Consider the following 22,227-nt stretch of genomic DNA (forward strand, 5'->3'; position numbering starts at 1 on the left):
TCAATGGGCGCCCCCCGTCCCCTCAGAAGCGGTCCTTCTCCTCGCCCATCCCGTCAAACCCAATTCCTCTCTCGCTCCAAACGCACTCCCCCTTTTTCTTTCCTCCCTTTCCCTTTCCCCCTCTCTCCCTCTCCAGGAAGTCGGGATCATCGACACGGGAAGGTACCAGCCATCAGCAACGGCGTGCTGACGTCACCGGCAATGGCAGGTCCAGTCGCCCAATCGGATCGCCCGGAGCTCTTTTCTGCCCGCTGAACCAATGGGGGAGGGGTTTGTGGGTCGGACGGCGGGACTTCCGGGGGGTGGGACTTCCGCTGCTCGGTTTGTTGGGCGACTGAGCAGGTAGGTTTCTCGTGCCTTCAGTGTCATTTCGTGGCGGGTTGGGGGGGGCCTCCCCTGCCCCCTACCCTTCCCCCCCAATCCCTGCACCTCCCCCCTCCTCCTCCCCCTCCCTCTCCTCCTCCTTCCCCCTCCCTTTCCTCCTCCCCCTCCCCGCCCCCTACCCTTCCCCCCAATCCCTGCACCTCCCCCTCCTCCTCCCCCTCCCTCTCCTCCTCCTTCCCCCTCCCTTTCCTCCTCCCCGCCCCCTACCCTTCCCCCTCCCAATCCCTGCACCTCCCCCCTCCTCCTCCCCCTCCCTCTCCTCCTCCTTCCCCCTCCCTTTCCTCCTCCCCCTCCCCGCCCCCTACCCTTCCCCCTCCCAATCCCTGCACCTCCCCCCTCCTCCTCCCCCTCCCTCTCCTCCTCCTTCCCCCTCCCTTTCCTCCTCCCCCTCCCCTGCCCCCTACCCTTCCCCCCAATCCCTGCACCTCCCCCCTCCTCCTCCCCCTCCCTCTCCTCCTCCTTCCCCCTCCCTTTCCTCCTCCCCCTCCCCGCCCCCTACCCTTCCCCGCCCCCTACCCTTCCCCTGCCCCCTACCCTTCCCCCTCCCAATCCCTGCACCTCCCCCTCCTCCTCCCCCTCCCTCTCCTCCTCCTTCCCCCTCCCTTTCCTCCTCCCCCTCCCCGCCCCCTACCCTTCCCCCTCCCAATCCCTGCACCTCCCCCCTCCTCCTCCCCCTCCCTCTCCTCCTCCTTCCCCCTCCCTTTCCTCCTCCCCCTCCCCGCCCCCTACCCTTCCCCGCCCCCTACCCTTCCCCTGCCCCCTACCCTTCCCCCTCCCAATCCCTGCACCTCCCCCTCCTCCTCCCCCTCCCTCTCCTCCTCCTTCCCCCTCCCTTTCCTCCTCCCCCTCCCCGCCCCCTACCCTTCCCCCTCCCAATCCCTGCCCCTCCCCTCCCCAACCCCTGCCCACTCCCCCCTCCCTCTCCTCCTCCCTCCCCCCTCCCTCTCCTCCTCCCTCCCCCTCCCTCCCCCTCCCTCTCCTCCTCCCTCCCCCTCCCTCTCCTCCTCCCTCCCCCCTCCCTCTCCTCCTCCCTCTCCTCCTCCCTCCCCCTCCTCCTCCTCCTCCCCTCTCCCCGCAAATGGGCTCCTTTTTAATTATCGTCCACAAATGTCCTTGTCTGAAAATACACAAAAATCACTCAATGTGATTGCAGTGAACTGGAATTCACTGACTATGTCGTGTTCAGGTGGCTGGCTCCGCCCCAATATAAACCCTGGGTTTCCCGCCTTACCTCAGATTCACCTGAGGACTCTTGTGTCTACTGGCCATTGATTGTAAGCTATTAAAAGCTTGCTTGTACTTCCCACCCCCCCCCCCCCCCCTGTCTCTGAGTGCAATCAGTCACATTACAATTTTAATAGCTTAACTTTGAAGCAGGGTGGAAGCCCTGCTGAATGAAGCCAGGCATGCTCCAGGTCGACCCTCTGTCCCCTGAGAGGTCCCGGAGGAACTCGCCTACCGGCTGCAGTGCTCCCAGTCTTACCTGACGGCCACACAGGATGTCTTCAACTCTGATAGTCTCTGGAGAATGGCACTTCTCTCTCGAGTCTTTCCCCAAGGGGTTTGCTGTCATCAGAGACTGTGCTACGTACAAGTTGGCCATAGGAGGCTGAAGGCTCGCTACGAGGCCCCAGAACGACGTGCTGGCGGGGCACCAACTTTCTCAATGTCAGCGGCATCTGGGTGAGTCACTGGACGATTATGTTCTTGAACTGTGGGCCTTTACTAGAAAAATGCCACTACAAAGCAGCCACGGCCTGGGAAGAACAAATCCAGGACACCCTCATGACAGGAGTGAGGTCAAGGTTCATGAGGCAGCGACTGCTAGAGTTTGAGAAGAAAGATTTAGCCAGCACCCTGGAGCTGGCGAAAGCACTCGAACAATCCCAACTGGGAGCTGACGACCTCACGGGCAAAAGCGGCGCCTTTTCAAAGGGTCAGGTCATTGGGGCGCTGGTGACGCCCCCCGCAGCCCCAGCGCCGACTGCTGTGGCCATGTGCGACTGGGGATGCTGCTTCTACGGACAAGCACAGCACCCCTGCTCCTGATGTCCTGCGAAGTGCTCCGTGTACTCAAGATGCGGTAAAGGAGGGCACTGGGTGAAGGTTTGCTGGGCTAAAGGGAACCCAAAGAGGGGCCACCACGTGTGCAACTCCTGAATCATCATTCAACCCGTGCCCAAGTCCGGAAGTGCCGGCCTCAGCCTCTCTATGCTGCTCGCTGCCAGCATCTTGCTATGCCTCGTGTCGAGGCCTACCACCGGAAGTAAAGTATCACAGGAAGTTACAGCAGCCGTCTTGCCGCGCATCGAGGTCGACACCACCTAGTCCTTAAGATGGAGGGTGGCCATCTTGCTGCGCCTCGTGGTCGATACCATCTTGTCTGTAGGCCAAGAGGAGAGAGTCAACATCAACATGGGGAGCGATGGGGTTTCCGGAGCACTGGCATCGGTCATCCTGGTTCAGCCAATACCTCACTAATTGAATAACTTGATGATGGAGGTGAGGATAAACGGACACTTGACTGATTGCTTTGTAGACACTGGCTCCACTAAGAGCTTTATAAACTCTGTGACGGCACTGTGACAACTTAAGAGTGTACCTGACAGACTATCGTATTTTCCAAGCTTCGCACTCACATCTAACTGCAAAAGGAGGGTAATTTTATAAGTTCTGATTGTAAGTGCTAAAGGATTTATGCGCTCAAGTGTTGCACTTTCTGTGTCACCTTAAAAGCATGACCATGGAGTACTCTGGCCCACTTCCTCCAATCACAGTGCGAAACAGAAGGTCCCAAAAGGCAGACACCACATGCAGTTTCTCCACCCTAAATATTGATTCCTCCCTCACTATTTCCAAACCTGACTCCCGATTGCAAACCAATAGCTCCAACGAGCAGGCAATATAGGGTGGGGGAATCAGGAATTTATTAGAGCCAAGGCACAGCCGCTGCTCAAAGAAAATGTCATTGGGCCTAGCAACAGCCCATGGAGAGCTTAGGTGGTTGTCGTGAAAGGGGAAGAAAAGTCCAGGCGAGTGATTGACTATAGCCAAACAATTAATCATTTCATACTCCTGGGTGCATGCCCCCTCCCTCGATTTTCAGACATGATAAACGAAATTGCGCAGTATCTTGTCTATTCAACCATTGACCTGAAAGCTGCATACCACCAGTTACCAATCTGATCCAAGGACCACCCCTATACAGCATTTGAGGCAGACAGACAGCTCTTATCAGTTCCAGGTGGTCCTTTTGGCATCACTAGTGGGGTCTCGGTCTTCCAGAGAGAGATGGACAAAATCGTCGACGAGTACAGGTTAAAGGCCACCCTCCCTTATCTCAACAACATCACCATTTGTGGACACTCTGGAAGACCATGACGCCAACCTCCAGGCATTTCTCCATACAGCCAAGGCCCTGAACCTTGCATACAACTCCAGTAAGTGCGTGTTCCAAATGAAACATCTGACGATCATGGTGGAGAATGGCGTCAATGGCCCTGGCCAATGTACCCCGTTAGACCTCCTGATCCCAAAGACCATGAAAGCCTTAAGGAGGTGCTGGGCTTCTTTTACTATTCCATTGATTGTTAGCTATTAAGCTTATAAGTGAGTCTCTCACTCTGCGGATAAGTTCCAGCCCTTCTTAAAATCTAACTCCTCCTCATCATTGGTCGAAGCCTAGGTAGCATTCGACTACATTCGGAGCTGCATCACAAAGGCCACCATGCATGTGGTGGACGAGAATGCACCCGTCCAGGTGGAAAGCAATGCCTCCTATGTAGCTCTGGCCAAACTCTCCACCTATAATTATGACATAGCGTACAGGTCAGGTACTCTCAGTGAACCTCATCAAAAGGAAGCTGTGCTTCGGCACACACCGGCCATTTGCGGTCACTGCATGTTGAGCTTTGCCACCAGGCATCACTCGCATGGCTCATTTTATCAACCTGCCGAACTCCATTGAGGACATCAGGGAAATGACCAGGTCTGCACCTGATAAAGGCATCCCGCCTCTTCGAACGGCTCAGTGTCAATTTAAAGGGTCTCCTCCCTTTCACCAACGGAAATGTGTACTTTCTCAAAGTCATTGATGAGTACTCATGTTTTCTGTTAGCCATCCCCTGCCCAGACATGATCACCATGGTCATCAGGGCCTTCACCCTGTTCGGGTATCCCAGCTATATCCATAGCAACCGGGGATCATCATTTATGAGCGAAGAGTTACGCCAGTACCTGCTCGTAAGAGGCATTGCCTCAAGCAGGACAACTAGCTACAATCTCTGGGGGAATGGACAAGTTGAAAAAGAGAACACAACTGTATGGAAGGCAGTGAAATTGACTCTCTGGTCCAAAGGCCTTCCAGACTCACACTGGCAAGGTACCCTACCCAGAGCGCCCTACTCCATAAGATCGCTCTCCACAGTGACCAATGCAACTCCTCACGAGCTTATGTTTACGTTCCAGAGGAAATCCACATCTGGGACTACTCTCCCAATTTGGCTAATGGCATCAGGGCCAGTACTGCTGAGAAAGCACATGAGGAGGAGCAAGACAGACTCCCTGATCGAGAGGGTGCACCTGCTGCACGCCAACCCAATGTATGCCTTTGTGGCATATCCTGACAGCAGAGAGGAAATTGTCTTGATCAGAGACCTGGCACCTGCTGGAACTGAGGATCCAATGCCTCAAGTGAGCCAGGAACTACCAAATACCCCACTTAGGGTCCTGGAGGACACTGCTCAGGAAGTGGTCCAATCCACCCAATGGCATGGCTGGAGCCCTCGAGATCCACTGACCCTGTACCACAGGGAGTTCAGGAAATCCAAACTCCTCCAGTACTGCAGTGCTTGACAGAATTACCAGACCCCCTGATAGGCTTAACCTGTAAATATTGGTAAAATATTAGTTCTTTTGAATGAATCGTCTCTGTTTTTCACCCACAGGCTCAATTCTGAAGGAAGGGGTGAATGCAGTGAATTGGAATTCACTCTCTCTGTATTGTTCAGATGGCTAACTCCTTCCTTGGCTCCACCCTCACCTACCCCAATATAAACCTTGGTTTTCCCGCCTTTCCTCAGATTCACCTGAGGACTATTGTGTCTACCGGCCATTGATTGTAAGCTATTACAAGCGTATTTGTAGTCCTCGCTTGTCTCTGAGTGCAATCAGTCGTGTTACAGTGGAAACCAAACCTCTCTGTGGGATTCTCTCTCACTGTTCCCCATCTGCAATTTTTGCTGCTCTCAAACTCCACCAGGGATGCCTACCCTAAAAGAGATTCTCCTTTGCTCTCTGAAGGTAGTTCTGTGGGAATCTCTCTCACTGCTCCCCCATCTGTAATTTTTGCTGCTCTCAAACTCCACCAGGGATGCCTACCCTAAAAGAGATTCTCCTTTGCTCTCTGAAGGTAGTTCTGTGAGAATCTCTCTCATTGCTCCCCATTTGTAATCCCTGCTGCTCTCAAGTTCTATGAACAGCAAAGCTCCACACCATAGCAGGGGTGCAGTCCGGCATTTTTGTTGCCGGAGATCTCACCATGTTGTATTTTGTATTGTATAATTGAGAACAAATGGTAGGATGAGGAAGGAGGACGACCGGTCGTGGAAGTAACAGGATCCTTTTATGTCCAGAATAGCACTAAGTAGTGGGGGGAACCACCCGGAGCAGCCCCTGAGGTATCAGAATAGTGCTCTGGTGAGTTCTGACAGCAATGGCATTAATGTCATAGGCATTAAAAGTCCAGAAGACTGATGAGAGAATGATGGAAAGAGATTGTCGTGCAGCTTTACAACACGAGTAGATCCTTTGGCCCAGCTTGTCCTTGCTGACCAAGCTAGTACCATTTTCCTGTGTTTGATCTGTATCCCTCTACACCTTTTTATTCACATAATTGTCCAAATGTCTTAAATGTTAAACCCGACTCCACCATTTCCTCTGGCCACTTGTTCCATTAATTCACCACTCTGTGTAGAAAAGGTGCCCCTCAATATTTCCCCTTACCTTGAATCAATGCCTTCTAGTTTTAGATTACCTCCCTGAGATGAGAGAAAAAAAGACTATGGCAATATATTTTATCTATACCCCTTGTGATTTTATAAACCTCTGTAAAGGTACCCCTCCAATGCTCCAGGCTCTCCAAATTCAAGCCCACCATTCCCATTAATGTTCTTGTGAGTCTTTTCTACACGCTTCCAGTTTAATTATATCATTCCTATGGCCGGTGACCGTAAATAAACATTATACTCTTGCACCATTGTAACATGACTTCCCTTCTGTACTCAATGTCATGTAATTTCTGCCTTGGTTTAACCAATGAAAGTGTAACTCTCATATTTGAGTTAAGTAAAAACACAATGATGGAGAAACTCAGCAAGTCAAACAATGTCTTTTGTCTGAGTTAAATTCTGTCTTCCATTCCTTGGCCCACTTTCCCAGTTCATTTAGATACTCTTGTCATATGAGGTAACTTTATCATCAGTTTTGATGTCATGTACAAATTCACTCATCCTGCAAACTACCTTGTCATTCAAGTCATTAACATAAATGACTGACAATAGTGAACTCAGCAGGAACCCTTGGAGCTCCATATTTAGAAGACCAGTTCTGGAAACAGTACATTGATGCAACAGTGAAGAAGGCACACCAATGCCTCTATTTTCTAAATAGTCTGAGGATATTTGGCATGTCATCAAACATTCTATCAAACTTCTACAATTGCACTGTGGATAGTATACAGACAAGTTACATCACAACCTGGTTTCGAAATTTGACTACCCTGGAACAGGAAGGCTTCCGAAAGTAATAAACAGCCAGGTGTATGATGGGCTCTGATCTCACATCCGCTTAAATGCATCTGTCTGAGGTGGTGCTTCAAGAAGGGCTGCCAACGTTACAAAAGACTTTATTCACTCTGCTCATGACCTCTTCTCACTCCAACCTTCTGGCAGTAAATCCAAGAATAGCTTTCAGGCTCATGAACTCCTCCCCTTGTTGCACTAATCAGGGACAGCCATGACTTCATGAATGCTAAGTCATTTTTTTTTTGCAACAGCAGTATAACTGCATATTTATCTTTTTTTTTGGTATATAATCCATTAGTTTCAAGATAATTATGGATGAGGAAAGGTCTACTCCTCAGGTTGAGATTCTAAATTGGAGAAAGACAAATTCTGAGGAAATGAGAAAAAATCTAGAAAGCATGGATTGGGATAGGTTGTTTTCTGGCAAGGATGTGCTCAGTAAATGGAAGGCCTTCAAAGGCGAAACTTTGAGAGTACAGAGTTTGTATTTCTTGTCAGGATTAATGGCAAAGTTAACAAGCATAAGAACCTTGGTTTTTGAAGGAGATTGGGGATCTGTTTAAGAAGAGAAAGGTGTATAGCAGGTATAGGAGCAAATGAGGTAAATTTTAATCTCAACATAGAGCTCGAGGCCATGCCATCCACATACCCCAATTAACCTACAATCCCGATACATTTTGGAGTGGGAGGATACCAGAAGTAACCGGAGGAAACCTACGCAGACATAGGGAGAATGTACAAATTCCTGGATTCAAACCCAGGTCGCTGGCTCTGTAATATCATTGCACTAACCGCTACACTAACTGTTCTGCTTGAGGAGTGAAAGAAAAAACTTCAGAAGGAAATCAGGAGGGCTAAAAGAATATGAGGTTGCTTTGGCAGACAAGGTGAAGGAAATTCCTAGGGGCTTCTACAGGTACGTTAAGAGCAAAAGGTTAATAATGGACAAATTTGGTCCCGTTGAAGATCAGATGGGTTGGCTATGTACGAAGCCTGAAGAGATGGGGGAGGCCTGAAATGGTTTTTGTATCTGTATTTGCTCAGGAAACTGGCACAGAGTCCAAGGATGTAAGGCAAACAAGCAATGAGGTCATGGAACGTATACAGTTTAAAGAGGAGGTGCTTGCTGTCTTGAACCAAATAAGGGTATGTGGCAGCGCACATCTTTGTAAGTGAACCAGCCCCCTTAGTACCACCGTGCTGGTGGGGCAGCTGCAGAAGATGGCGCCATCAGGGCTTACTCTCTGCCTCGTGGCTTAGGCCACTGCTCGCGCCCTGGGCCATGTAATGACATAACCACTGCCCGGGGAGGAACTCCCGTTGGCCTTAAAGGGGCACGCATGAAATTCAAATAATCAGTTCTACTGGAAACCCCACCGAGTCTAGTGGTGTTTTCTGTGTGTAGCAGCTGCTACAGGTGGATAAATCCTCAGAGCCTGGCAAGTTATTCCCTTGGACCTTGAGGGAGGCAAATCAAAATTGTAGGAGCCTTAGAAGATATATTTAAAATGTCAGTCATGGGTAAGATGCTGGAGAATTGGAGGGTTGCTCAGGTAAGATTATCCATGGGATGGTAACCATGGCAGCGGAGCAGTGAGGGACGTTGCAGTTGAAGAACATACAGGCTGTGAGCTGTTGGCGACTCAAGATGAGAAACCCAGACAGGCTGATAGCGACTGCAGTTAAAGGACTCACAGTAGGCTATGGACTGCTAAAGACTGATTTGAGACTGGCTAAAGGGGATCAGGAATCAGAATTGGGATGCAAGGGCGCTGAGGCTTCCTGATCGTGTTGGAGGTTTGGATCTGGAGCTCAGGTTGCCAATGGTTGGACTGGAGTCTGTGTAGCTGCGGAGGCTGCAGGAGTGCAGGAAGTGAATCCATGGAAATTCTGGAGGTATTCTCTTTTGTTTCTCTTTCTCTGACTGTTAGAGATGCCTGGAAATTTGTGCTGATGGCAAATCTATCTGCCTTACAAAAAACTAAAGCAAATTTTGTCTAATATTACACCTGCTTTATTACCCGACAATAAAGGAATCTTGAATGTTGTTCTGTTATTTAAAAAAAGGCTCAAAAAATAATCCAAGAAATTATAGGCCAGTGACATCAGTATTAGGTAAGTTAATGGAATATTTTCTAAGAGATCAGAAATACAAGTATTTGGATTGTCAGGGATTGATTAGGGGTAGTCAGTGTGACTTTGTGCATGGTGTGTCATATTTAACTAATCTGAGAGCTCTTTCAAGGAGGTTACCAGGTTGATGAAGGAAAAACTAGATGTTGTCTACGTTGGCTTTAGTAAGGCCTTTGACAAGGTCCCACGTGGGAGGTTAGCAGGAATGATCAGTCGCTCAGTATTCACGGTGAAGTAGTAAACTGGATTCGACATTGGTCTTATTAAAAAAGCAAGAGAGTGGTTGTGGATGATTGTCTATCAGATTGAAAGTGTGCCTTAGGAATCTGTGCTGGGTCCATTATTGTTTGTCATCTATACCAAAGATCTGGATGATAATGTGGTAAATTGGGTTCGCAAATTTGCAGATGGTATAGTGGACAGCAAGGAAGGCTTTCAAAGCTTGCAGAGAAATCTGGACCAGCTGGAAAAATGGGATGAAAAATGGCAGATGGAATTTAATGCAGTCAAGTGTGAGGTGTAGCATTTTGGAAGGACAAACCAAGGTAGGACATACATGGTAAACAGTTGGGCACTGAGGAGTGTGGTAGATCAAAAGAATCTGGAATACAGATACATAATTCCTGAAAGTGTCACTAGTATAGTCGTAAAGAGAGCTTTTGACAGATTGGCCTTCATAAATCAAAGTTATGATGTTATGGTAAAGTTGTATAAGACTTTGATGAGACCAAATATTGTGCGCAGTTTTGTTCAACTAATTACAGGAAAGATATCAGTAAAATTGAAAGGGTAAAGAGAAGATTTACATTATGAGGATGTTGCCGGGACTTTAGGAGCTCAGTTACAGGGAAAGGTTAAACATGTTAGGACTTTATTCCCTGGAGCATAGAAAAATGAGGGGTAATTTGATAGAGGTATACAAAATTATGAGCGGTATCGATAGAGTAAATGCAAGTAGGATTTTATCCACTTAAGTTAGATGAGATGCAAACCAGGTGGCATGGGTTAATGGCGAAAGGAGAAAGGTTTAGGGGGAACTTCGCAAAGAGAATAGTGGGAGTAAGGAACAAGCTCTCAGCTGAAGTGTTGAATGCGGGCTCAATTTTAACATTTAATAAAAAATTTGGAGAGGTATTTGGATGGGAGGGATATGATCTGGGTGCTGGTCAGTGGAACAAGGCAGTTCAGTGCAGAGTAGAAGAGCTGAAGGGCCTGTTCCTGTGCTGCAATGTTCTCTGGTTCTTTGTCGACTCTAATTCAATTAAGTGTACTTTTTTTTAGATTTTGTATATTTTTTTTACAAGGTACCTCTGCAGTTACAGCAAGTATGTAGATTGTATAATGTATATCACATGCTCATTATCAATATCTGTGTGCCACTTTCATGGAACTATGTACATGTGCCCCTCAGTGGTACTCTCTGGGGTTTAACCATTCGCTGTGCAAGTCCTGCCCTGGTTTACCTATCAAGTGTAGAACCTCATACTTGATGGAGAGAGGAAACTAGTTGTGCCACTTATAGAACAAACATCTTTTATATGTATTTTGGACTTTTGAATATAATATTATTATAGCAGCTCATTCATGAATAAGGATATCCTTAATTCAAATTTTAATAAGGCACATTAAAAGAGTGTTAGCAATTGCATGTAGGTGATGGGCCATAAATGTAGGAATACAGAACCTCGTGAATTATATTGACTCAAAGAAACCACATGACTTTTTCCCATAAAGTAAAATTCTAATACTTGCTGAGAATTGTTTTTGGAATCAGGTTAATGAATTTTTCTGATGTTGTTCATTATTAATACTGTACTCAATGTTTTTAATTCACTTTTTTTTATATTACACAGCATAGGTAATAAACTTTGCAATTCACCCACTAAATTGAAAAGGAGATGGGAAAATGCACCTTAGTCAGTTTAAAGATTGTCCAGGAAACAGGAATCTTAGTCACTTTGAGGGGAATACAGGAAACATGATCCTAGTCAGTTTAAAAGGAGTGCATGAATTACAGTCTGAGTGAATCAGAAGGGAACATGGCACCTTAGACCCAGTTAATATTGGGAAACATGCTGCTTTGGAGGGAAGGGACGAGAATAAATTCAGTTAATGCTCCACAGGGATTAAAGTTTTTGCTTATTCAGCAAGCTGCCAATTCTGGTCGCTTCACAAATGGACAGACGTGACAGGATTAATTTATCATACATTGTGTGTGCTATGCACAAAACAGATGAACAATCTGTTTTGTCTGTCACTGGCAAACAGTACAATGGCAAATTATATGATGCCTTCATTGTAAAACGTCTTTGAGTATAGGAACAAGGAAGTATTGTTGCATTGCATAGGGTCTTGATGAGGTGACATCTGGGGTTATATGTGCAGTTTATTCGTCTCTTTATCTGAAGGAGAATATTAGAGTCATACTCTGGAACTATAGAAATAAGCCCTTCAGCCCTACTTGTCCATGCTGACTGAGTTGTCTACCTAAGCTAGTCTTATTTGCCTGTTTTGCCCTATCCCTCATGTATCTACCTGAAGACTTTCAGTCATTGTAATTATACCTGCCTATGCATACCTCCCACTGTCTGCATGAAAAATGTGTCTCTCAGACCCCTTTTAAATCTTTCCTTCTTACCTCAAATTTATGCACTACCCTGGGAAAAAGACAATGACAACCTTACCCGGCACCATGTTCTTGCGATAGAGGGGATGCAACAGAGGCTCATTAGATAGCAGGACTAACCTACGAAGAGAGATGGAGTCACATTCACTGGAGTTGTTAGGTCTGCTTTGTTCATGAATGAGTGAGACAAACACCAGGCTGAGTCAAAATCAGGGTTCTTTGTTCTTTATTACCGGATTGTAACACTTGCGACTAACAAAGTTAGTCGGAGAATGCATTCTGCCGTTATCAGCAAAATGGTGATTTTTTATACCCTTGGATACATGCTTAGAACATCATCATATCATTACTTGTCCAATGACTAAAACTGTTGCTATCCTTTCCCTGCTAGCTTCCTGCCTCTCAATCCATCAATGTCTCTCTTATCTTGTAAGTACAAGGATGCATTTACATCTTGTTACAGCCCTGTACATTCCCATCTCATGATGTTTTACCTAACAGGAGTACAAGGACACCTCCCCTTCTTGTTACTGCCCTGTACAGGGTAACTCCCTACACATTCCCATCTCATGATGTTTTACCTTACAGAGTGCAGAAGAGGATTTCATATAAAGCCTATAAAAAGTTAACAGAACAAAGCAGACTGGATATAGGGAAAATGCTCCTGATAGAAAGAAATTCAGGACTAGGGTACATGGCCTCAGGAGGATGGTCATGTCATTTAGAACAGATAAGAAGAAAATTCATTTCAGAGAGTGGTGAATCTGTGGAATTCTCCACTACAAAGGGCAATGGAGTTTGGGTAATTAAATATATTTAAAAAGGAAGTCGATATATTTCTACAGGAAGGGGAATTGAATTGTTTATTGTCACATATATGAAGAATGAGTGAAAAGGGCATATTATGTAAAGGATATTGTAATTCTGTTTAGAGATATATTAAGAGAGTTAACAAAAGAGTGGCAAATGGAGTTAAACAAGAAAGTTTACCAACGTTGTAATTGTAGTTTACACAAAATTGCTGGAGAAAGTCAGCAAGTCATAACATTCTTTATGTAGCCATGATAAAGGTATATATCCAACATTCTGGTCCTGAGCCCTTCATCAAGATATAAACAAAATGCAGCCAGGCACCTGAATAAAATGGTGGGAGGAGGGGAGGGGAAGAGCACAGGCCCACAGGCAAGAGATCATAGGTGGATAAGAGACAGAGGATACAAGAGAAAAAAGTTGAGAAGTGATGGGAAAGGGGATAGCTCTCTAAATTGAGAGGAAAGTGGTGGAGAGCTGGAGGAAAGGAGAGTTGGGGAAGAGGGGGAGACAGGGGAGTGGCCAAATGGAACCAGAGAAGTCAGTGTTAATGCCTTCCACTTGGAGTGGGCCCAGACCGAATAATAGGTATTGCTCTTCTAATTTATGGGTGGCCTTGGTTTGGCAGTGCATGAGGCCATGGACAAACAAATGGAGTTCAGTGTGGGGTAGAGTGAGGTCATGCTCTTTGGTAAGAGAAATCAAAAGATAGATTGTTATCAATGAGTCAATTCCAGTGGATGAATACAAAAAGATAACAGGCAGATCCAATAAATAGTTAAGAAAGCAAATGGCATTTTGGCTTTCTTTGCAAAGGAGTCAGAGGTTAAAACTCCTCATCAGGTATACTGCACACAGTTTTGGTCGTCCTGCCTCAAAATAGATTGACTAATATTGGAGGTAGTACAAAAGAGATTCACCAGGCTAATTCCTGGGATGAGAAGTTGCCCTGCTAAGAGATACTAAATAATTTGGGCCAGTATACCTTGAACTTCAGAAGAATGAAAGGTAACTTTATTCATCCAACAAGATCCTAAAGGTGGGGGATGTAACAAGGTAGATGTTGGAATATGTCCATTAGTGAGAGACTCTCAAGCAAGGGAAAGTAACTGTAAGGTAAGAGGTTGATCATTTATAACCTTAAAATGTGGCTCTCCACTGGCCACCGTGACAGAGGTGCACCAAAGAAGAGGTACAAGGACTGCCTAAAGAAATCTCTTGGTGCCTGCCACATTGACCACCGCCAGTGGGCTGATCTCGCCTCAAACCGTGCATCTTGGCGCCTCACAGTCGGCGGGCAGCAACCTCCTTTGAAGAAGACCGCCTCACTGACAAAAAACAAAGGAGGAAAAACCCAACCCCAACCCACCAATTTTCCCCGGCAACCGCTGCAAGCGTGCCTGCCTGTCCCGCATCGGACTTGTCAGCCACAAACGAGCCTGCAGCTGACGTGGACTTTTACCCCCTCCATAAATCTTCGTCCGCGAAGCCAAGCCAAAGAAGACAGAAAAAGTTCTTGGAAAGTGTGGTGAACTCCTGGAACTCTCTGTCTCGGCAGAGAATTCTGATGGATCATTAGGAGCATTTAGAGTGGAGGGAAAAAAAAGATTGAGGTATAGACGGGGATGGTGACCAGCATAGATCAGCCATGGTTGTATTAATTGGTGGGCCATACTTGAAAGGCCTCATGACCTATTCCTGCTCCTATTTTCTTCTGTTTTTCTTGTGGATATTAAATGCAAGGCCCATTCTCTTGTATATTTTGATAAATATCTAGATGATGGCTTGGACATTGACCTCTGAAAGCAATCAAAGGTATGGTCACTTTCTATATTGCGATGCTACAAATGTACTAAGTTGTCTGTAATGTGCTCTAGGTCACTCCAGTGCCATGAAAGGTGCTCTATAAATGCAAAAGCTTTTGACCTCTCCACTAAGAGTGGATAAGAGTTTGAATCGCAAATGTGCTTCAGGTGTGGCATGGAGATTTGAACCTTTATCCATTCAACCTGGCTTTGTACAAAGGTGAGATCCTTCTGGAGGGGACCTGGCGGACATTCTGAAAAAAATTGCAAAGGTGGATTTTCCACAGGATCCAGAATTGTACCTTCTGGGAAACATACCAAAGTCAGTTTGTGAAGGTCACCTTGGTGGTAGCCAGGAAATGTATAGCCATCACGTGGAAGTCCGACTCCCAACTAAATATTACATGGTGGAATATGGAAATGCAGAGTTACATTCCCTGGGAGAAAACCACATACAATTTAAGGAGAAAATATGACTCATTAGTTAGAGTGTGGCAATCTTATCTGAAATATATTGGTATGCAGACATGACTATCTCCCTTCGGAACAAGGGTACTGAAACAATATTTTATTCCTTACCTTTTGTCACTTAGTCACTTTGGTTGTTTTTTCCTAGGTTCCTGTTGGGGTCATTAACCCCACTGGTATTTGTGATTTTCGTAACTATATAATTTCTATGACTTTATTCTTAGTTGTATCAGGGCAAGAGGGGGTGGGGGGGGGGGGTATAAACGGGCTCTGTATGTCAGATTGGGGTTGAAAGAGATTGTATTGTGTGTTTGAATTTGTACAATTTTTTTGCAACAAGACCTGCACTCCTGTTTGAGATCGTTGATGAGTGAATGACGAAAATGGATTAGATTTTTTTTCCATTCAATTGCCTAACCCACCCAACAACTATATTCCACCTTAAATTATCACAGTAAACCTTTCCTTTTGCTGAATTGTAATGGTCATTTTATTTATTTATCAGGTTCAATGCATCACTGGCAAAAGCCCAGCAATTATTATCCACCCCAAATTATCTTTTGATCAGGTTGCAGTGAACTCCACAGTTCTTTTGATGAAGCGATGTCCATGGTACCATTGTATAAAGAATTACAGGACAACTTGAAGGAGAATCGGCAAGCAGTTCCAGCACCTCTGCTGCTCCTGTCTTTCTTGATTGCAGCAGCCACGGGTTTTGAAGATGAGGTAATTGCAGTGCATTTAATTGATGGTAAACTCTGGAACCATTGTGGCCCAGTGGTGGAGCACAGAACAGTGGATAAGGTGCAGTGTGATTTATCTTGAATTGTTGAAATACTTATTAGAAGACAGCTGACTCGTCCTTCATGTAATTAGATAAGAAAGGCAATCCAAAGCTTTTCTGATCTTGAGCTAAGAAAATTAATTTATTATGTAACTTTTTAATTGAAGCATGAAAAAACAAGTCATTAACTATCAGCACATTGCATTCAACTGAGCTAGTAACAAATAATCATGTCAAGTCTCTTTCTGCAGTATTATAAAAGGTGTATAATATTACCTTATTTGTCCTGTTCCTTTATAACAGTAAAATTCCTTAAGGAGTAAATAGATTTCATTGAAAGTTAGAATGGTTAATAATTACAGGAAATGCAGGACACATTTACTTAACATGATCTTGGGAATGATACCTATTGGCTTTTTTGGAAGCAAGCACAGCACTGGCACTGTATTAACACAACTTGCTTTTGTGTACCCTGAGAGAAACAATTGATTTGAGCCTTCAATAAAGAATCCATTTATTCCTCGACCTCCTCTTGCGATTTTGCATCTTCTGATGTCTTTGCATGATTGGAATCTTCCACACCAACTTCTTTTATCTGAGTTTAAAAAATTAGATTTTAATTTTAATACGGTTTGTATTTCATGCAAAGATAGGATTTACGTCCAACCTTTAAACTTTAAGGAGCTTTCAGCATTTTGTATAGGGATCTGAACAGCTTTTGGGTTGAAAATGGTGTGCCTGGACCATGACGGAACTATTTGTCACTTTTTGTGGGAAATTATGTCTCGGCAATTTATTGAGTTTGATCTTTGAAGAGGTGACCAAGAAGATTGGCAATGGCAGGGCAGTAGATGTTGTCAACATAAACTTTAGCATGGCCTTTGATGAGGTCCTGATGCAGAAGGTCAGATCTCATGCATCCAGTAAGCTGGCTATTTTGATACAGAATTTGTTTGATGGTAGGAGACAGGGGTAGGAGACAGGGGTAGGAGACAGGGGTGGTAGAAGAGGGTTCTTACTCACAATGCAGGCCTGTTGCCAGTGGTGTCCCTCAGGAATCAGTGCTATGTCCTTTATTGTTTGTCATCTGTATTAACAACTTGAGTAGCAATATCGTTAGCATTCAGTAAGTTTGTGGATGACACAGTAGGCAGTGAAGAAGGTTATCTAAGATTACAACAGGAGCAAGATAAACTGGGAAATTGGACAAAGGAACGGCAGATGGAATTTAACTGTCAAGAACTGGTTTTGAGCAATGGTAGGTGTTGAACCAGAGCAGGGCTTCCATGTGAATGGTAGGATCCTGGGGAGTGTTGTAGAACCAAGTGACTTGGGGGTACAGGTACATATTTCCATGAATATGGCAACACTGGTAGACTGGGTAGTAAAGAAGGTGTTTCACATGCTCACGCTCATTACATGATAGAGGAATTAGGGGATATGGGGAGAAGGCAGGTAGGTGGAGTTAGATCATAAATTAGATCAGCCATGATCGTATTGAATGGCGGAGCAGGCTCGATGGGCCATTTTTGACCTACTCCTGTTCCTACTTCCTATGTTCCTAGTCAGGGCATTGAGTACAAGAGCAGGATATCATGTACAAGATATTGATGAGATTGCATTTAAAGTATTGTGTGCAGTTTTGGTCACCCAACTGAAGAAAGATGCCAAGAAGCAGAAAAAAAAATCAGGGACTGGGAAGCCTGATTGAAAAGGAGAGGTTGGATAGGCTGAGATCTTTCTCACTGGAGCATAGATGGAAACCTTTGTCGAATTTTGTCAAAGCATGAGGCCCTTTTTCCTCAGGGTTGGGAAATCTAAAAATAGAGAGCATCGATTTGAGTTGAGAGGGAAAAGATTTAAAATGGACCTTTTGCATAGAGGATGGAGGGTATGTGGAATCAACTGACAGAGGAAGTGCAGAATCAGGGAAAATTAGGGCTTTCAAACGATAGGTAGACAGGTACATGGAAAGGAAGGGTTGAGAGGGATCTGGGTCAAATGCAGGGAAATGGGACTCGATAGACATAGAGAGGTTGGGAGGCTGGTAAAATAGTGCAAGAACAACAACCCGAGTCTCAACATGGACAAGACAAAGGAGATGATTCTGGATTTCAGGAAGATGAAGATCTACCACTCTCCATTAAACATCAATGGTTCCGTCATGGAGAGCACCACATTCTTTCGTGTGCACATCAAGGTATGATCTATTCTGGACACACTGCCTCCTTATTAGTCAGGAAGGAGCAGCAGCCCATTTAGTTCCTCAGGAGGGTGAGGAGGGTAAGGCTATTGGCTGGTATCTTGACAACATTTTACAGGACCACAATTGAAAGTGCCCTGTAAACTGGAAATCAAAACAGCTGAGAAGATCACTCAGGTCTCCATTTCCTCCACTGATTACTTTTACTGGCTGTGCTGCTTAAGTAGAACTCAAAGAATTAATGAAGAAATTTTTCATCCATCCATCAGTATCTTTGACCTACTACCATCAAGAAGGGGGTACAGGATCATCAAAATCAGGACTGCCAGGCTGGCAAATAGCTTCGTCCTGTAGGCTGTGAGGTTAATGAACAGTATCCTGTTACCGAGTAAATCATCCCAAAATATTTATATAAATATATTTTAAATTATCTCTCTATATATACATGTGACTATTAGGGCTATGTTGTGTGTGTCTTTGTGTGCACCAAAGTCTGGAGAAATTGGAAGTGTTACGGGATATGTTAGAATGGTTATGGGTTAAATATATCTTTAAAAGATAGATTGTGGGAGTTTATCTTAGGTTATACTTCACCAACGGAGTAACACTTCGCAAAAGACATCTCATTTAAAATGCAGGAGCTTTGCTGAAGTGAGACATTGTGTCACCAGTTGGCTTTGCAGAGACAATGGAACTACTTCGGAAAGAACTTCACAAGGAGGTGCAAATGGAATAAACTCCAGGCTCAAGAGATACTGATAAGATCTTTTGACTATTGGGTTTGGAGCCCTGGAAGAAGTCATGTGGTTTTTACAGGCAGAGAGAGAATAAACAAACAGGTGATTTCTCATTTGGAGAGAAAGAGGTCAGTTCTACAGTAGCAGTTGAGGGTACAAAATGGCAAGCTGGCAGGCTTGTTATAAACCCCCATTTTGAAGAAGGGCTGTGAGTTATGAGTTCAGCCTGTTAAAAACCCTTTTAGTCCTTACAAGAGGAAATAGCTGGCGAGAGCATTTATCCTGAAAGAAGGGAAACAAGAGGAACTCTGTGGTGACCTGGAAGAGGTTATCATTTGGAAAACCTATGATGGGGCAATTGCTTTGGCAAGACACTGAAATGACTGATTGGAGGAAATCAGTTTGTATGTCCAACATGGTAAACATTTAACTTTAAGCACCAGAGCCTGGTGAAGATTCATAAATTCTATGCACAGTATGAGAATTGCCTGATACCAGTGAACTTGGAGAAGTGAAAAGTGAATGATTGAAACAGAGAACTTTCCTGAACATATACACATTACATACATGTGCGCTTAGAATTAGAAGGAGGTTAAGTTAATAGTAATGTTAAAGTTTGATCTTGTTATTTTGTTTAAAGAAAATTAAAAGCAACTTTTGTTTAAGTAACTATTCTCTTAGTGGATTTCTATTGCTGCTTGGTTTTGGAGTCCTCTGGGCTCATAACAATAGACATTTCTGCTCTATTGTATCTTCCTGAAGACAGTAAATGCTATTATTAAGTACACTCACAATGCCTGAAGAACTTGTGCATCCACATGCATTTAATCTATCTCAATGTAATGCACAGCATCTGTATATGTGAGCTGCTTTACAGCTTATCAGTATCTATTCTGACTTTGGCCTATTTTGACTAGACCAAAATAATATTTGCAAAGCACATGTACTGAGTGCATGTCCAGTCATGCTTGGACTGACCAAAACAGCTTGCTTTCTGGGCAATATGCTAGTAGACTTTAAATATGACAGGAAATCACAAAAATAGGTTATATTTATATAACAGTATGTGATTGGAATATTTTAACGTGATCTTCATGATCAGCAGGCCAAAATCCATAAAATACACCCAAAAGTGTTCAGGAAGCAAAATCTTCGTTGTCTCATGTAATTGATCTGTATTCCTTATTCATCATAATTATAAATATGACTATGCTCTTCACCCAATCCTGATAATTTATTATAAAGAAAAGATTTATGTTCCTTAGCAATTTTATAAATTTAATCATCATAATTTATTACATAAATACCATTTTCCATTTTGATGACAAGTACTTGACTTGAAATGTTGACTCTGTTTCTCTCCCTGTGGACTCTGGTTGACTTGTTGAGTTCTTCCTGATTTTTTTTTGTAAACCCATTTCCACTGTTTTCTGCTTCACTTTTTACAATTCTATTTTTTGACCCTATAGTCAAGGGAAGGATTAAAAAGGGACCAGAGGGACACTTTTTTCACATGGTGTATGGAATGAGCTGCCACAGGAAGTCGTAATTTTTATTTTTAAAATTAAATTTAGACATACAGCACGGCCATTTCAGCCAATGAGCCTGCGCCACCCAATTAACCTACACCCTCGGTACATTTCAAACAGTGGAAGGAAACCAGAGCCCCCGGGGAAAACCCATGCAGACAAAGGGAGAGCGTACAAACTCCTTACAGACAGCGTGGGATTCGAATTCCGGTCATGATCACTGGTGCTGTTAAGGTGTTGCACTCACCGTTTTGCCAACCATGCCACCGAATCTTTTCTGTGGCTAACTAGTGGTTTGCATCTTGCAGTGTAGCCTCTGTATTTCTTTTCACGAAGTCTTCTGTGAACAGTAATCATTGACTTAACTATACCTGCCACCTGAAGAGTGCTTCTGATCTGTTGGACATACATTTAGGGCTTTTCCTTCATTATGATGAGAATTCTTCTGTCACCAGCAGTGGAGGTTTTCCTTAGAATACCAGTTCCTTTGCAATTACTGATCTCACCCTCTTTCTTCTTAATGATGTTCCAAACTGTTGATTTTGGTAATCCTATTGTTTGGGCGATGATTCTCACTGTTTTATTCTTGTTTGCAGCCTCACTGGCACAACTGTGGTTCTTTTGTTGAAAAATGTGATCAAAAGCTTACAAGCAAGCCAAGCTCTCTTATACTTGCACTAATGAAGCAATTAAACTTACCTGTGAAGCTAAATGTCCCAAACATTATGGTGCCCTGAAATGAGGGGAATACATATAAAAAGTGCTGGAATTTTTACGTGGTGAAATCAAAATGTATACAAATGACCTTGAATAAAGTCTTTAATCATATGTGAATTATATGTGAACAATTTAAAACTGTAGAGCACAGAGACAAATAAAGTTTTTTAAAAAGTGTCTTTGTCTTCCTCTGGCAGCCTGTAACATATACCCAACAGTCTGTGTGGAAAAACTTGCCCATCAGATCTCTTTTAAGTATTTGGCCTCTCTTCATAAATATATGTCTTCTCATTTTAAACTCCTACTTGTGACTAAAAAACAGTATGTAGCAGCAATAATGGAAATTATGGGTTCCATATCGGAGCAGGAATTGAGACCATTATGGTGTCTATAGATGCTGACAATATAGCATTCACTCCTTCCAAACAGTTACATTATTTATAGTGTCACATATGTCATGACATTTAACTTCAGTATACTATTAATAGTTACATGGAACTGTTTCAGACTACCTGCTGTTTTTATCATTTTAATTCTAACCATGTTATCTCACTGAAAACTATTTCACATTCATACTCTCTGGTTTATATACTTGCTTTCTTTCACAGTATCTACAAAATCCTTCAAATCCACTGCCAGGACAAGTAATCCAATATCAGCATCCCCTCCCAGGCCAACATGCCTGGTATGAAGAGCCCAATTACACCCAGACTGGGCAATATGAATTGAAGCAACATCATCCACAGAACTTAAGGCTATGATAATTCCTGACTTGCCATTCTTTCATCTTCGCTGGGTTTCAATCAAGTTCAAGTTTATTGTCACATAATACCAAGATACAGTGTGAAAGTTTGAAGCAGTCACCGCATACACATTAAAGTGGTTTTGTGCGGAACGGTCAGCACAGCACTGTTACAGCGCCAGCGATCGGGAACGGGGTTCAAATCCAGCGCCGTCTGCAAGGAGTTTGTAGGTTCTCCCTGTGTCTGGATGGGTTTCCACTGGATGTTCTGGTTTCCTCCCACACTCCAAAAGACGTACCGGTGGGGGGGGGTTCGGGTCAATTGGGTGTAATTGAGCAGCATGGACTCATGGGCCAAAAGGGCTTGTGACTGTGCTGTATATCAAAATTTAAAAACATAGTACCGAGTGCATAGTTACAGGGAGAAATCAGTTCGAACAGTGTAAAGGCAGCTAGTTCAGGTTCATTTCAGCTGTCTGAAAATGG

General features: G+C 44.2%; 1 protein-coding gene and 1 long non-coding RNA gene across 2 annotated transcripts in view; one reads left to right on the forward strand and one right to left on the reverse strand.

The window, feature by feature from the left end:
• Nucleotides 1-289: 289 nt before the first annotated feature.
• On the forward strand, nucleotides 290-21,176 carry LOC138739582 (uncharacterized). Its single transcript, XR_011342332.1, has 3 exons — nucleotides 290-342; nucleotides 15,535-15,755; nucleotides 20,879-21,176. It is a non-coding gene; the product is annotated as an uncharacterized lncRNA (long non-coding RNA).
• LOC138739581 (uncharacterized) overlaps nucleotides 15,505-22,227 on the reverse strand; it is a 36,484-nt gene continuing 29,761 nt past the window's right edge. The window contains exon 8 of the mRNA XM_069891913.1: nucleotides 15,505-16,408. Within this exon, the coding sequence (XP_069748014.1) occupies nucleotides 16,328-16,408 (81 nt within the window). The 3' untranslated portion in view covers nucleotides 15,505-16,327. The remainder of the gene's footprint in view (nucleotides 16,409-22,227) is intronic.

This window comes from Narcine bancroftii, chromosome 7 (genome assembly GCF_036971445.1).
Source record: "Narcine bancroftii isolate sNarBan1 chromosome 7, sNarBan1.hap1, whole genome shotgun sequence".
Lineage (NCBI taxonomy): Eukaryota > Metazoa > Chordata > Chondrichthyes > Torpediniformes > Narcinidae > Narcine > Narcine bancroftii.